Raw genomic sequence first — 15,743 nt, forward strand, 5'->3', positions numbered from 1 at the left:
GATCAATGCTGCACAGAGCCCACCCCCCCCATGGTCCCTCCAGGGATGGGGAAGAAGCCAGGCTGCCTCTAGAAGCCAAAGTCTCCAATGTCAGCCTTGTTTTACAGCGGGGGGACCGGGAGGGAGGAGAAAAAAGAGGACGGGCAGAGAAGGAGGAGGGGAGGAAGACGGATAGAGGGGGGATTAGTGGGGGGGGGGAGGAGGATGGCTTCCCTGCCCCCGAGCTAGGCTGTGGGATGTGAATGCGGCTCCGGTAGGATCTGCCCGCCTAAGGCTCCCTTGGGAGAGAAACCCCCAGAGGCTGTGTGGCTCTGGGATCCCACTCCCGGCCCCGGCAGACCGAGGGACCACTGACGCCCCTTCCTCCCCAGACCGGTGCGGGCAGCGGGCAGGGACCCCCCGGTGCCCGGGCTGAGCCTGGCCCCCGGACAAGGGGGCGGGCGGGTCCCCCTGCCCCGACTCCCGTGGGCTCGCCGTGCAGCCGGGATCCAGCCGCGGGCAGGAGGGAGGAGCCGCCGGCGCCCGGGACCCCCCGCGGGAGGCGGGGGCAGGGCTCACTCCTCTCCGGCACGGACGCGGGGCCAGACGCGGAGCCGGGGCAGCGGGACGCCCCGCTCCGGGGCGATGAGCCGGGCGGCGCAGGGGACCCGGCTCCCCGCAGGGGCGCGTCGCTGAGCCAGCCCGGCCGGGAGCGGCGGCGGCGGCCCCATGCAGGCCAGGGGCCGGTACCTGCTGGCGGGGCTGGCCGCCTGCCTGCTGGCGGGGCTCTACCTGCGGCCGGGGCGCCGGCGGGCGGCAGCCGCCTCCCCGCCGGAGCCGGAGCCGCGCCGGGGCAGCGCCCTGGCGGCGGGGCCGGCGGAGGCGGGCGCCGGGCGGCGGGCGCGGGGCGGCGCGGGGCCGGCGGGCGGGCGCTGCCGCATGGAGACCTGCTTCGACTTCAGCCGCTGCCGGCGCCACGGCTTCCGCGTCTACGTCTACCCGGCCCGGGGCCGCCTCTCGGAGCCCCAGCGCCGGGTGCTGCGCAGCCTGCGGGGCTCCCGCTTCTACACGCCCGAGCCCGGCCGCGCCTGCCTCTTGGTGCTGCCGCTGGAGCGCGGCCCGCGGAGCCCCGACGCCCCGGCCCGCCCGCCCCACTGGAACGGCGGCCGCAACCACCTGCTCTTCAGCCTCCACCGCGACGGGCCGCTGGGCTTCGAGCCGGGCCAGGCGCTGCTGGCCCAGGCCGGCCCGGGGGCGCCCGGCTTCCGGCCCCGCTTCGACGTCTCGCTGCCGCTCTTCCCCCGCCGGCTCCCGCAGCGGGGCGGCGCCCGGGCCGGCCCCTTCCCCGCGCCCCGCCGCTACCTGCTGGTCTTCGAGGGCCAGCGCTCCCCGAGCGGCCTCGGCGCCGAGACCCGCGCCGCCCTGCGCCACCTGCACAACGGCCGCGACCTGCTGCTGCTCACCGCCTGCCGGCCCGGCCCGGGCGCCCGCTGCGACCGCCCCGCCGCCGACTACGCCCGGTGAGCGCCCCCTGCCCGGCCGGGCCGCCCGCGCTGCGCTTCGGGGAGGGGGCGGCTTTCTCCCAGCTCCCCGGCCCCTTCGCACTTCCCCACGTCGGGGAGTCGCTCCCTGCTGGCCAAAGCAACGAGGAACCCTTGTGGCGCCTTGGAGACTCACACCTTTATTTGGGCACAAGCTTGGGTGGGCTAAAATTCCCTCCAGAGCTGGGTTTTAGCCCGCCAAAGCTTATGCTCAGATAAATGTTTGTTCTCTCTAAGGTGCTACAAGGACTCCTCCTTGTTTTTGCTGAAACAGACTAACCGGCTTCTGGTCTGAAGCCTGGAGGCCCTTCTGCCTGGCTGGGCATTTGCTCCCCCGGGACTCCACCGGGGCAGGGTTGTTGACAGACCAGGTTTAACCAGCCCTCACCACGTTTAGCCCATTTTAGCAGCTCCTGTAGATGGGGCAAGTGGTGTTTAAACACAGGTTAGCTTGAGGTCGCTGTGTTTAAAACGCTCTTAGGTTAAGTTTAGTCATGGTTAACAATCACCCGCCTGCAAGGGGGCTGGAACCAGGGTGGCTGCCGCACCCTGTGGCTTGAAGTGGTTGCCGTCCTATCCAGGGTTTACAGGTTTGTTCAGTGGCTCTCAACCCCTCTCTGTAAAAATTGTTCCAACCCACTGCCCACTAACCTATTTGTAACACCCCAGGACTTGTCCACCCCCAGGGAAAATCGTGTTTAACATCTTGTTAAATGCCCCCCATTGCAGACAGGTGAGGCATTTCTGTCACTTCACTTTGCAACTCAGGCGAGGTGGTGTTCTTGGAGGCTTGGAGCGTGGCAGGCCGAGAAAACAAACCTGTGAAAGGAGCACTTTGCGAGGTGTTATTTTTCTCCTGATCAGCTGCATGGCTGTCAGCGGAGATGATCCAGTGCTTCTAAGCCCCAACGACGCAAATTCAGTTAAAGCTCAACCCGGAGTTGTGGGGAGAGGGAAGGACGCTATTAGATTCAAAGTTACACATAATGCACCCAAAGAAAGGGGAGCGCTGGTAAACCTGGAAAGCCAAGCTCTCCCGAACACGTTAGTATGAGAGACCCAGGAGCTTTAGGCAGTTCTTTGATTTGAGTTTGAATCTAAACTTGACATCAGAGCTGTCAAAAGAAATTGCATTGAATTAAACAGATACACTGATATTTGTGTTAATTTACAAAGCGGAGACTCTCTATGCTTAGTGTCCCATCCTGTTGAGTTTTCTAGTTCATTGAGTGGTCTCTGGTGATAATTTCCCTGGTAAACTCCTGCTGTGTGTTGGCAAATTTAAAAGGAATCAAGAAAGCTGACTGGTGGGGAGAGGGAACGGTTAGAGGTCAAAGAACATTCAAACGGAATTTCTAGTGTGATATGCATAGTGTGTCTGTCTACAGCTACACACAGCGTCTACACAGTCTGTTTCCAATGCTTTATGGCTATCTCCAAAGGCAGAGTTAGCTGTAAAAGGATCAGAGCTCTTGCCCTTGCGAAAAGTTGCTTGCAAATAACATTGAGAGCACTTGTGGGTTTTTTTAATAGTCATCTAATTATGTGGTTCTTTGAGAACTTCCCCTCCCAGATGCTTTCTGCCGCTGGCTGCAGTCTGTGACCTGCTTGCTAGCAGTGACCAGTGGAGCGACGAGCTCTGCATGCCTATAAAGGGTGCGTGGTTCCCAAACATCAATTCCTTTGCACTGCCCGACCCCTCCTGGCTCGGGATTGTCCTGCACTAGCCTTTGTTTAAGGTACTTTTCATGTCTGCTAGCACTGGTGTTGTTTAATTGTGGTTTGTAGCTTCAGGTGTCTCTCCGGTGCAGTTTATTAGGCTGCCAGAGCCTGGTCTCAGGTATGGGGGAGCGCTGGGAGTCAGATTCGAGCTTTGGGAGTCCTGTAATGCCGCTCTCAGCGGAGGAGCCAGAGGTCTAGCTGCCTCTGCTGGGTTGGAGAGGGATACGCCCAGTGATGAGCTGCCAAAATCTGAACAACCGGTTCCCTCCTCACCCCACGAGGGGGTAGTGGCCCGCCCCCTGGGACTCCTGCCCCATCCAACCCCCCCCCTCGTGTTCCTTGATGCCACCCCCCCCGGCCCCCTGTCCCCTGACTGGCCCCAGAACCGGGCAGGAGGGTCTCGTGGGCCACCGTAGTGGGTGCCCACCCCGCCCTACCCCTAAGAGCCAGAGGGACCTGCCAGGGGTGAGGTGGGGAGTCCTGGCAGTGCTTACCTGGGGCAGCTCCCGGGAAGCATCCGATAGGTCTCTCTGGCTCCTGGGGGCAGGGTAGCATAGCTGGGGGGGAGCGGCTGCTCCCCCCACTGATCACCTCAAAAGTGGCGCTTTAGGCGCTGGAGCCCCCACGGGGAAAATTTGGTGGGTGCAGAGCCCCCATCGGCAGCTCCCCGCCCCAGCTCACCTCCGCTCCGCCTCCTCCCCGGAACGCGCCACCCTGCCCTGCTTCTCTGTGCCCCCCCTCCCCCCCGCGAATCAGCTGTTGGCGTGGGAAGCCGGGGAGGGCTGAGAAGCAGGCGGCAGTTTCACACTCAGGCTGAGGGTGGCGGAGGTGAGCTGGAGCGGGAGCGGTTCCCCTGCGCCCCCCCCCCTCCCAGGTTACCTGCTGCAGCACAGGTGGCCCTCCTCATGCCCCCCCTGCCCCAGCTCACCTCTGCTCCGCCTCCCTGGGCCTGAGTGGGAAGCCACCGCCTGCTTCTCAGCCCTCCCAGGCTTCCTGCGCGAACAGCTGATTCTGTTTTTCCCTTGGGTGCTCGAGCCCCGGAGTCAGCACTTTTGGCCGGTTGTAAGGGCTTCTAAATTTAACAACCCGTTCCCGCGAACTGGCTCCAGCCCACCACTGGATACGTCGCTAGCCCTTGCTCTGCCTATGTTGCAAAGGCACTGGAGGATAGAGCCGGCCAATGAGATCTAGAGTAGTTCCCCTCTGAGACGTCCTCTGTGTCCCCAGCAGGACCCTGTAGCTAAAGAGAGCTGATAAAGGACACATGAGCCCAACTGGGGAATCCTCTCAAAACAGGTTCAAGGCTCCTGGTACCCGGAAGCTTTCATAGAATCATAGAATATCAGGGTTGGAAGGGACCCCTGAAGGTCATCTAGTCCAACCCCCTGCTCGAAGCAGGACCAATTCCCAGTTAAATCATCCCAGCCAGGGCTTTGTCAAGCCTGACCTTAAAAACCTCTAAGGAAGGAGATTCTACCACCTCCCTAGGTAACGCATTCCAGTGTTTCACCACCCTGCTAGTGAAAAAGTTTTTCCTAATATCCAATCTAAACCTCCCCCACTGCAACTTGAGACCATTACTCCTCGTTCTGTCATCTGCTACCATTGAGAACAGTCTAGAGCCATCCTCTTTGGAACCCCCTTTCAGGTAGTTGAAAGCAGCTATCAAATCCCCCCTCATTCTTCTCTTCTGCAGACTAAACAATCCCAGCTCCCTCAGCCTCTCCTCAGAAGTCATGTGTTCTAGACCCCTAATCATTTTTGTTGCCCTTCGCTGGACTCTCTCCAATTTATCCACATCCTTGTTGTGGTGTGGGGCCCAAAACTGGACACAGTATTCCAGATGAGGCCTCATCAATGTCGAATAGAGGGGAACGATCACGTCCCTTGATCTGCTCGCTATGCCCCTACTTATACATCCCAAAATGCCATTGGCCTTCTTGGCAACAAGGGCACACTGCTGACTCATATCCAGCTTCTCGTCCACTGTCACCCCTAGGTCCTTTTCCGCAGAACTGCTGCCTAGCCATTCGGTCCCTAGTCTGTAGCGGTGCATTGGATTCTTCCATCCTAAGTGCAGGACCCTGCACTTATCCTTATTGAACCTCATCAGATTTCTTTTGGCCCAATCCTCCAATTTGTCTAGGTCCTTCTGTATCCTATCCCTCCCCTCCAGCGTATCTACCACTCCTCCCAGTTTAGTATCATCCGCAAATTTGCTGAGAGTGCAATCCACACCATCCTCCAGATCATTTATGAAGATATTGAACAAAACCGGCCCCAGGACCGACCCTTGGGGCACTCCACTTGATACCGGCTGCCAACTAGACATGGAGCCATTCATCACTACCCGTTGAGCCCGACAATCTAGCCAGCTTTCTACCCACCTTATAGTGCATTCATCCAGCCCATACTTCCTTAACTTGCTGACAAGAATACTGTGGGAGACAGTGTCAAAAGCTTTGCTAAAGTCAAGAAACAATACATCCACTGCTTTCCCTTCATCCACAGAACCAGTAATCTCATCATAAAAGGCGATTAGATTAGTCAGGCATGACCTTCCCTTGGTGAATCCATGCTGGCTGTTCCTGATCACTTTCCTCTCATGCAAGTGCTTCAGGATTGATTCTTTGAGGACCTGCTCCATGATTTTTCCAGGGACTGAGGTGAGGCTGACTGGCCTGTAGTTCCCAGGATCCTCCTTCTTCCCTTTTTTAAAGATTGGCACTACATTAGCCTTTTTCCAGTCATCCGGGACTTCCCCGGTTCGCCACGGTTCGCAACTTTTTCATTAAGAGGGTGGTGAAACACTGGAATGCGTTACCTAGGGAGGTGGTAGAATCTCCTTCCTTAGAGGTTTTAAGTTCTTTCAGTTCTCTCTAAACCCACAGGCCTGAGCCAAGTACGCTGTTGGTGCCAGATCAGCATTTAGTGTCACAGAGGGGCTTTGTCCTGTGTCTTACTTGCGTAGTGATAGGGGCTTTGTATCCCATAGTCCCAACGCCTCCCTGTCCCTCTCCATCCTTATGGACCCAAAGTCCTTGGCTTTGGCTCTGGACTATTTCTGAGCCTGATGCCCCATCTCTTGGGTCCCTTGGAGAAGCTGGCCTGGGAAGAAGTGCAGACCCCATCACTAACGTACTAAAGGACAACTTGCTTTCTTGTTGTCACAAGTGTGTCCCTGACTGTGCTACCAAAGGATCCTTTGTAGTCTCATGTGAAATTCTGTAAGGTGTAGCTCATGACTGCAACAGTCACTGCTGGGAAATGGCCCTGGACTTGAGGCAAGACATTTGTCTCCCAAAGTGGTGGGGTCTGTGAGGGCAACACGCACAAAGATGATCAGTTAGTTCCCTATCCTGCAATGAGTTCTGTCAAGTGGTGAGACCTGGGCATTCAGAGCTCACTGCAGGATCAAGCCTTCAGTAAGTAACTTCTCCTTCTATAGCTGACACTGTCCATGCACTATATGCACGTTGTCTAGTGGTGCTTGTTTGTGATGCTTGTGTTCGAATTTAGTAATGTGGATAAAGTTAGGTGCGTAGATTCATATTGTGAGCATACTGACATATGTCTGACTGTTTCTTGAGTTTCAGTATGTGATGATTTTGAGACCCATTTCTCCGGAGCAAGTGGGGGTGTCATTTAGCAACAATAATTTTTAAAAACGTCTTTAAATAGTAGTGTTTTTCCTGAATCGTTTTAAATATGAACTTGGTATTTTATATTGAATGGAAATCAGAAAGACAGTTATTCTTTCAGTTATTTTATAGTTGGGTACGGATAGAAGTTATACATTTTTTTTAAGGGGAAAAAAGTGTTTATTGTTCGTTGTTGAGGACTCCGTCTGAATTTGTGCTTCTTAAAAGGAGAGCGACCTTAGGCAATAATAGCTTTAGGAAGAGTTTGAAATGACTTGCCAGTTGTTCCCACATCTGGTGAGAATAAAGGTTCATAGGTTGATTTTTAGTATATGTAAAGCTGTGGACATGTTTCCTATTTGCCTTAAACAGGAATGGATTGCAAAATTGGGTACATATATATTACATTTCTATAGTACATTTTCCATTATAAATTCAGAAAGCCAGTTTGATAAATAATGTGGGTGGCTAACTTTTTACCTGCTCTTATCAATAAAATGAGACACATGGAAATGAAGATGGAACAAAAGTATGGAGGGGGCGATACAGATACTTACTGGAAAAAAAAAAATCTTGTTTTCAGGCAACAAGATTGGGCATTGTAGAAGAGTTGAGACTCACCGGCGTGGCGCCTCCTGCTGGTCATCTGGGAATTAGCTCTTTCCAGCCTCAGAGCACCTCCTTCTGGCTGGTGTCTCACCTGCTTCAGGCCAAGGACACCTGCTTCAGGCCCCGTGTCCCTCCCGGACCCCAGTGCCCCTTTACCTCGGGGTTCTGCCCCAGCAGTAACCCCATGCTCTAGATCTCCCATCCCAGGGGAACCCCCAACTCTCTAACCCCCACCTTGCCTCAGTGGCTACTGCCAGTCATCATCTAGCCCCCTCTCCCTGGGGCAGACTGCAGTCTGTAATGGCCACTCATCACTGGCAAGGGGGTAGGACCTGCTGCCTTTGCCTGTTCTCGGGCAGCCCCTCTGCAGCCCCAGTACCTTTTGTAGGCCTTCACCAAGGCCTCCAGCCTGGGAGTTTACCAGGCTGGAGCTCCCCAACTCTGCTTTGCCCTTCCCCAGCACTGCTCCGCTTCAGGTACCTTGCTCCCAGGCAGCTAGGTTCATCTCTCTCCAGAGAGAGACTCTTCCCAGCCCCTCCCTGGGCCCTTATAACAGGGCCAGGTGTGGCCTGATTGGGGCGTGGCCCCAGCTGTGGCTGCTTCCCCAATCAGCCTAGTCTTCTTTTCTTTCAGGAGGGGGGTAACTGCCCCGCTACAGGCAAGCATTCAAAAAATGCTACCCATGTCCTCTTACTGTGTGCATCTTCAACCTTATTGTAAGTGTATTTTTTAGAGTTCAACAATTGATTTTACAGTATGGAAAAATTAAACCCTGTTAAAGATGGAGCCATTCTTGCACATGAATATATATTGAAACAAGACCAATCTGTTTCTAATAATACTGGTTCTGTTGCTGAAAAGCCTACGGTCCTTTGAAGGTGAGTACTTAACAATAAATTCTGTACCTGGGGCTTTCATTACATCCGTGATTGAAAATTGCATTCCAAGCGTAGGTCTTATTTACTGTAGGACACCTGGAATGATAGAAAGGCTGTTCTTGTGGAGAAGATGTCCTGGAAGAGGAAAGAGATCCATGAGTAAAACCATCAGAGATGTATAGGAGAACTTCGGCGTTATGAACACCTCTTGAATGGAGGTTGTTCATGTCACGGGGTCCCCGGGCGATGCTCTGGAACTGCTCCCCATGAAGCCAGTCAGGACTCTGGGGAAGTCTCCTTTCTGGGAGCAGCCTGTCTGCAGGACACACAGCTCACATAGCTTCCACCTTCCTGGGTCTGACCTCGGAGCATTCAGCATCCTCTCCCCCTCCGTGCGCTTCCCACAGCGAGTCCGCTCAGGCGGGGTTCTGGGGAAGCCAGAGGGTCCTGCCCCCCAACTCCGCAGTCAGACGTGACTCTCAGCCAGCCAGTAAAACAGGTTTATTAGACGACAGGAACATGGTCTAAAACAGAGCTTGTAGATGCAGAGAACCGGACCCCTCAGCTGGGTCCATTTTGGGGGCAGTGAGCCAGACAACCACGTCTGCACTTCACTCCATGTCTCCAGCCAGCCCCCAAACTGACTCTCTCCCGCCCCCCCCTCCTCTGGGCTTTGTCCTTTCCCAGGCCAGGAGGTCACCTGATTCCTTTGTTCTCCAACCCTTTAGCTCTCACCTTGCAGGGGGGAAGGGCCCAGGCCATCAATGGCCAGGGAAATAGGGTGTCAGCCATTCCCTGTGTCCAGACCCCTGCACACACCTGCCCTCTAGGGCTCTGCAACGATCATACACCCTTACCTCACCCCCTAGAGACTTAAGAACTCCTAGGGGAAACTGAGGCACCTCCACAATATTCGGAGGAAACATTAAGAACAGTCCCACTTTGTCACAGTTCATTACTCTGAAATGTCCATAATTCTGTTCTTTCAAAAGTTTACAACTGAACAGTGACGTAATTCAACTTTGAAACTCTACTGTGCAGAATTTAAATGAAACAAGCACAGAGACAGTTTCCTTCCCTTGTCAAATCCTTATTTTTAAACTTTCCCTTTATTTTGTTCATAGTTTATACTTAACACAGCACTGCACTATATTTGCTCGTGTGTGTGTGTGTGTGTGCGTTTTTCTACTGCTGCATGATTGCGTGCTTCCGGTTCCAAATGGGGGGTGGGGTTGACCGATCAGTTCGTAACTCTGGAGTTCGTAACTCTGAGGTTCTACAACCCCAGGTATCTGGATTTCTTGCGATCCATCAGACTTTTGAATCCTGTTGCCTTTTTAGATTCACCCCACTTGCACAAAGAAGAAAAATGCACTTACATGTATTTGTTAGACAGGCAAATGTTCCTAGATCGCTCCTTAGAAAGGCATTTGGCAACTACCGTTGAGTAATACTTTTGTTTTGAAAAATTCTTCTTGTGACCGTTGCTCAGTTCATTAGCGAATATTTGAACAAGTGCTTTGAAATATAAAGCCCTCTATGTATTATCGCCATTTTAAGTATCTGTGTCTCGTGCTGTCTCATGGCATTGATGGAGCATGAGATCTTGTACCCCACTTGTCTCTTAGGGAATTCCCCTTCAGGCCTACCGTGCCATCAGGTAACTGGTTTGGTGGCATTCTGCATAAGTCCTTCGTCCTTTGAAGCTCTCCTAGCGGGATGGCTGAACACACAATGAGAGATTTAACCTGTGTTTATGGGCTTGATAAATGGCAGTTACTCTGGGTAAACAATTGTGTTAACTCGGTAAACAATTTTTAATGCCGGTCTTTTTTGCATGTTAAGAATGAGCTCTGTCAGGAAAAACCTTAGTGCATACACGTAGTTATTGCTGAGCTTAAAATATCAGTATCCACATTTTATTATGAACTTTTTCCAAGCTAACAATTTACCATATAATCGTGCTCTTTTATAATCAAGTTAAAGTATAAGAAGGTCTCAAAAGTGGGAGTCTTTTTTTTTTTTTTTTTGGTTATCAATTTTTGGGAGGGAGGAAAATTTCCATTTTATCTACACTGTGACTTTGGCCGCTGTGTGCCTCAGTTTCCCATCTGTACAATGGGGATAATAGCACTGCCTGCCTAATAGGGGTGTTGTGACGATAAATTCATTAAATATTGTGAAGCGCTCAGATAGTACAGTGATCGGGCCAGATAAGCACCTAAGATAGTTAGAAGGCCTGGTCTAAACACAAAGATGCCCCAATTAAAAAGTGTGACTTTAAACTGATTTAGTTAAACTGGTGCAGTTCTTTGTGTGGATGCTCCTAAATCAGTTTAAGTGTGTCCACATGGGGGGGGGGTTGGACTGATTTAACCTAAATAGTTTTCTAAACTAGTTTACTTCCATCAGTAGACAAATTGTGTGCAGCCAAGCCGGAAAGGCAGGGTTGTTATTATTTAACCTTAAATGCACCAACAACTTTACAGTTGAATTTAGTGGTGGTGAAAGGTGTTGGATTGAGAAATCATAAGAGACTGAAGCCTTCTGCTCATGGAAGAGGTACAGCACAGACACTGGAAATGCAAACTGCACCTCACATGGCCTCATCCTCAGTAGCTGGCAGCCCTGACCTGGGAGGGCTGAGGCGGGATTTGGTTTCCAGGCCTAGTCACCTCTGGGCACCTCTTTGGAGTCTTCTGACAAGGGGCACTGCCATGTAACGTGAGCCTCTGCAGGTTGGTGCGTGGCTGCTTGTCAGCTAAGAACTGGACTGAGAATATCCGTTCATTTCAAGCAGGCCATCGAGCAGCCATCGGATGGCCCTAACCTTTGGTCACTGGGATGGATGATCTAGCAGGGATGCAGTGTATCCTGTCCTCCCAGTCTGCTGGAAAGCTTGTTTTAAAATTCCATATGGCCAAGACAGAGTGTCATGAATGTAACGACTGCATTTGTAGAGTCTCTGCTGTCTATAGAGCTAACACTGGTTTTAAAAAGGCAGAAATAACAGCATATGAATGTTGCTACATGGGTTAAAACCCCTGATTTCAATTTGATCCAATTGAGCTACAGCTTGTAATCGTGTTTTTCTGAAATGATTTTATTTTTTCCTATCGCAGATGAATATGTGAAGCATTTTTCATTAGCAGAACCTTACTGAGCTTCCACAGCTATCTGGGGCTCCTATAAGATGATTGAAATTCTGGTATTTCTCTGTCAGTCGGGAAGGTTAATGCCTGATGATTATATTCATTGTTTGATGTCTCGGCCGTGCCAAGAACTAGTAACGGGAAAGTTTAGAATTCTTCCTCCACCTGCCAGCGAGGCCCTGGGAATGTTTCCAGTTTTACATTAGTACAGATAGTAGTTCTAAATTTAGAACACTTTCCCTCCAGTTACCGTGGGAATTTAGGACTTGATGCAGCAAGGTGCTGAGGTACTTCCTCTCTTGACAGCAAAACCAAACAGTTCCCCCTCCCCCATGTCTTTCCTTAATGGGTTCAGCTTGTCCTCTTCCATCCTGGAACTCTTTGGCTCTCAGGACAGATTGGGGCCTCTAAACCATCTCTAGGCTAAACGTCTCATTCTTCATGGTCATTACGCCAGCTAGGAGGGTCTCAAGTTTTAGGAACTAATGGCCAATCCACCATATTTCACAAAGACTAGGAGGTATTTCAGCCTCACCCCAGATTTCTTACCCAATGTATATCAGACTTTCACTTCCGACAGCGTATACCACTGCTTGTGATTTTTCCCCAAGGCCCCATAACTGTTCTGGGGAGGCGAGGTTTCATATTCTGGATGTTAAGAGCTGTTAGCTGCTACCTAGATGGACCCGGACCATTTAGGGAGTTAAACAGACTATTTATGGCCTTTGAAAGGAAAATCTAAGGGTCAAGTCATCTCAGGTCCATCACAGTGGCTACAACTGTGCATCTGCTGGTGGTCTGAGCTAGCTTGTACCTTGGTGCTTGACTGCCTCAGTGCTTGCTCAACTCGGCTTTATTGGCATGTATACACATTGTACCTCGTAGGGTTGCTACGTGGAATTTGTGAATTACTGTCTTCTCGACTCTGCATCAAGGCCAGACGCTGGGTCTAGGAGGGCTAGTTCTTCACTCGCCGTTCAGCTAGAGGAGTTCCTCAGCCCGCCTCTTCAGGGAGGTCACTGTTCACTAGTGTCCTACCTTGGGGCTTGATGAAGGCTGTCAGGAAGGAAGGAACAGGGTTACTCACCGGGAGGCGCTCTCGCTCTCTGAATCGGTTGTCTCCACAGAGTCGCACTCACTGCTCCCCTCTACTTTGGAGGCCAGCTACTCACGGGGTTTCTGCGGATGGAAAGGAACTCGGAGGCTGGTAGAGTAAATGGGGTGTTTCTACCCTCAGTCTATGGAGTGTGAGGATCAGGGAACAGGTGTGAGTGTCCCCCCCCCCCGCCCCCAGCTGCCACTTCTTGATCAAAAATGATTCCGTGGCCAGCCACGACACCTGAAATATGGCTCTGTGGAGCCCGTACTCTCGGAGAAGAAGAGTTACTGCTGGTAAGTAGCCCATTTCCCCCTTCTCTGTTTAACTTGTTTGTAGCACTCCTTGGTTTCGATCTTTTCCCCTTGGCAAACGCTGATTTATTTTTCCCTCCTTCCCTTCCCAACGATGCTTTGTGCTTGACTTTGTTTTTCTTTACTTCAGTATTTTCCGTTTGTTTTTAAGAAAGGGCAGTGGTAAATGGTGGTGCAAAAATTTTGCACTGGTCCTGCCCTGGAGTTATTTGGATGGGCAAGCGGTTATTTAGGATGGGTGACATCAGTGACTACTGATAGCCTGACATCAGCCTGCAGTGACAGAAAAGTCTCTAACACAGACTCCCTTTCAAATATTCTCTGGCTTTTGAGACACCAGCAAAAGGCAACTGGATCTATAACAAATCTAAGTGAGTTAGGTGACCTTTAAATGTTAACATCGCACTGTCTTTTTGACCAGACAAAACATGATGGAGTCATTTCCTGACATTCATTTTACAAAATTATTAGGTATGAGTTAGACTTGAAAGACGGGTTCAATAATCCACCAAGCCACCTTGCCCTTAAGTTTGAATCTTTACTGCAAATTGTATTATAAGCAATGATTATCTCCTGAGAGGTGCTAAATCAGTGGGGTTGATTGCTCACCACCTTGCTTAGCAACGATTTCATAAGGTGTGTGGGCATGTGCTAAATAATGTTTTAAAGTTTCATTGGGCATAAGTGTTCATATTTAAAAGGGAAGGAGTACTTGTGGTACCTTAGAGACTCTAAGGTGCCACAAGTCCTCCTTTTCTTTTTACGGATACAGACTAACACGGCTGCTACTCTGAAACCTATTTAAAAGGGGATACACTGAAATGTTGCACCCAGTGTTCACTTTCTGCGTGTGATGGAATTATAATTGAGTCTCAAGGTCTCTGTCCCGCATTACTGGAGAACTTGGCAGGCTCTGTTTATGCTGACCTGCCGTGCAGACCCATCACAGTACTGCACTAGATGCTAATGATCAGGTGCCAAAGTAATAAGAGAGGAGGAGATTTTTTTGTGACTGAAATTGTTGGAAGTTGATGTCACACTGCATGGTGTGGTGGCTTACACATGCTGACATGCACATACTGAAAGCTTACATGCATTCTCCTTAAAGGACTTACGGTACGATTGAACGGTGCATAATTGGTTTGCTGGCCCTCTGCATGGTGTGAATTTCACCCTGCAATGGTTTAGAGCAGTGATACTCAGACTGAGCCGTGCGAGCTGCAAGTGGCTCTTTAATGTGTCTCCTGCGGCTCTTTGCAGCACAAGTATTAAAACACGGTGGGATTGAATTATTAACCAATCAGGATGCTTGTTCTATGTCGTCAACCAGTTGTAGTTGATAAAATAATAATACTTGGTCATTTCGCGGTGAGAATTAAATCTATATATAAACTAAATATTTCCCACCATACTGTTTAAACATGACTAGATAGTACTGTAGTAAACGAAGCAATGAATTCACACTCCTGGGGCTCTTTTGGTAATGTCGATCGCTAATTTGGTTCCTGAACCACTGAGGTATGAGGAGCACTGGTTTTGAGGATCTGTAATTGGCAATAGTGAAGCCTTTCAGTTTGAAGTTACTGGTTTGAATCTGGACTAATCCAGTGTTGGTTGCGGATTGTTACTATCCGACAGTTAGTTAGAGGTGGATGTAGAAAGAATCGATGTTCTCAGTACAGTTGCTAGTGGCATCTGTGTCACGTGTGACCATTATTATTAATTTGTATGGTCCTAGTGCAGACTCATTGTAGAGGCCAAGGGCTGACTGGGTCTGGAATGCGAGCTCATTGACTGGCTCCAGGTGGTCCTTCGGGTCAGAGGTGATAGGGCAGGATGGGAGATATTTGTGCTGCTCTTGCTTGCACCAGTTCTAGGCGTCGTCTCTGTAGATTGATACAACAGAAAAATGAAGCAATTTGGTACCTTTCACCAGCACACAGATCCCACTCCTGCCCCACAAAATATCAAACCCTGTCGGCTTGGCTAGCTGGCCAGCCTCTAAGCAGATGCTAGTTCAGGTTTAATGCTTTTGCAACTGGGGAGACAAGTGTCATTTTAAGAGTGATGCTCATTGTTTTTGGAGACTGTCTGTAAGACCATTTTCTAGAATTTCTCTCTTCCCCACCCCGTGTCTGTATGTGTTCCCAGGCTCCCACAAGCTATAGGATGGATGCCTGTCAGGTGCTAGTTCTCCCTTCCCATTAAATTAGGCAAATATGCCTTTTTTTATAGTGACAAACCGTATAGCAGGAATTTTCTCACACCTGCTCTCCCTGAGTCATTTGAGTGGCATTGTGTGTGCAGCGGGAATTGTAACCAGTTAACAAAAAAAATTGTAAAATACTGCAGCACAAAATTTGAATCAGATGCAACTAATCAAGCAAGAGGCAACTGCAGAGTGTGGTGGGGAAGGGAATTTTGCCACTAATGGGTGTTTTTACAGAAAGAGAGGAGCTAAGATCAGGGTCTGAGACGTCCATAAAATTCCAAGACCCTGTCTAAGCTGGCCTGAGAGAGCTGCTCGTGGCAGCAACAGTGGAGGTGTCAGTGGAGATTGCTGGGCAGAGCTGCCTTGAGCAGGAGCAGATGGCACTGCGTAAATTGCTGGTGGCTGCCTTGGGCCCCGTCTGCACTATGCTTGTTCAACTCTTGCCATTCGTGAAGTGGGGTGCTTTTCAGAAAAAAGGCTGGCGGGGGAGACAGTCTTAGGGGGAAAGTTTTAGCCCTGCCTTCTTTTTTGCACCTGCTATTTTCCGGTGCAGGTAAAGCCACGTGGATGTGCAATTACTTCCATTGCATCTCAAAATG

The 15,743-nt window shown here is 50.9% G+C and overlaps 1 protein-coding gene across 1 annotated transcript in view; it reads left to right on the plus strand.

Annotated features, from left to right (window-relative positions):
• Window positions 1-708: 708 nt before the first annotated feature.
• The window catches only part of LOC144261873 (exostosin-1-like), a 173,227-nt gene continuing 158,192 nt past the window's right edge, over window positions 709-15,743 (plus strand). The window contains exon 1 of the mRNA XM_077811447.1: window positions 709-1,499. Coding sequence (XP_077667573.1) covers window positions 709-1,499 — 791 coding nt within the window. The remainder of the gene's footprint in view (window positions 1,500-15,743) is intronic.

Source organism: Eretmochelys imbricata, chromosome 3 (genome assembly GCF_965152235.1).
Source record: "Eretmochelys imbricata isolate rEreImb1 chromosome 3, rEreImb1.hap1, whole genome shotgun sequence".
NCBI lineage: Eukaryota > Metazoa > Chordata > Testudines > Cheloniidae > Eretmochelys > Eretmochelys imbricata.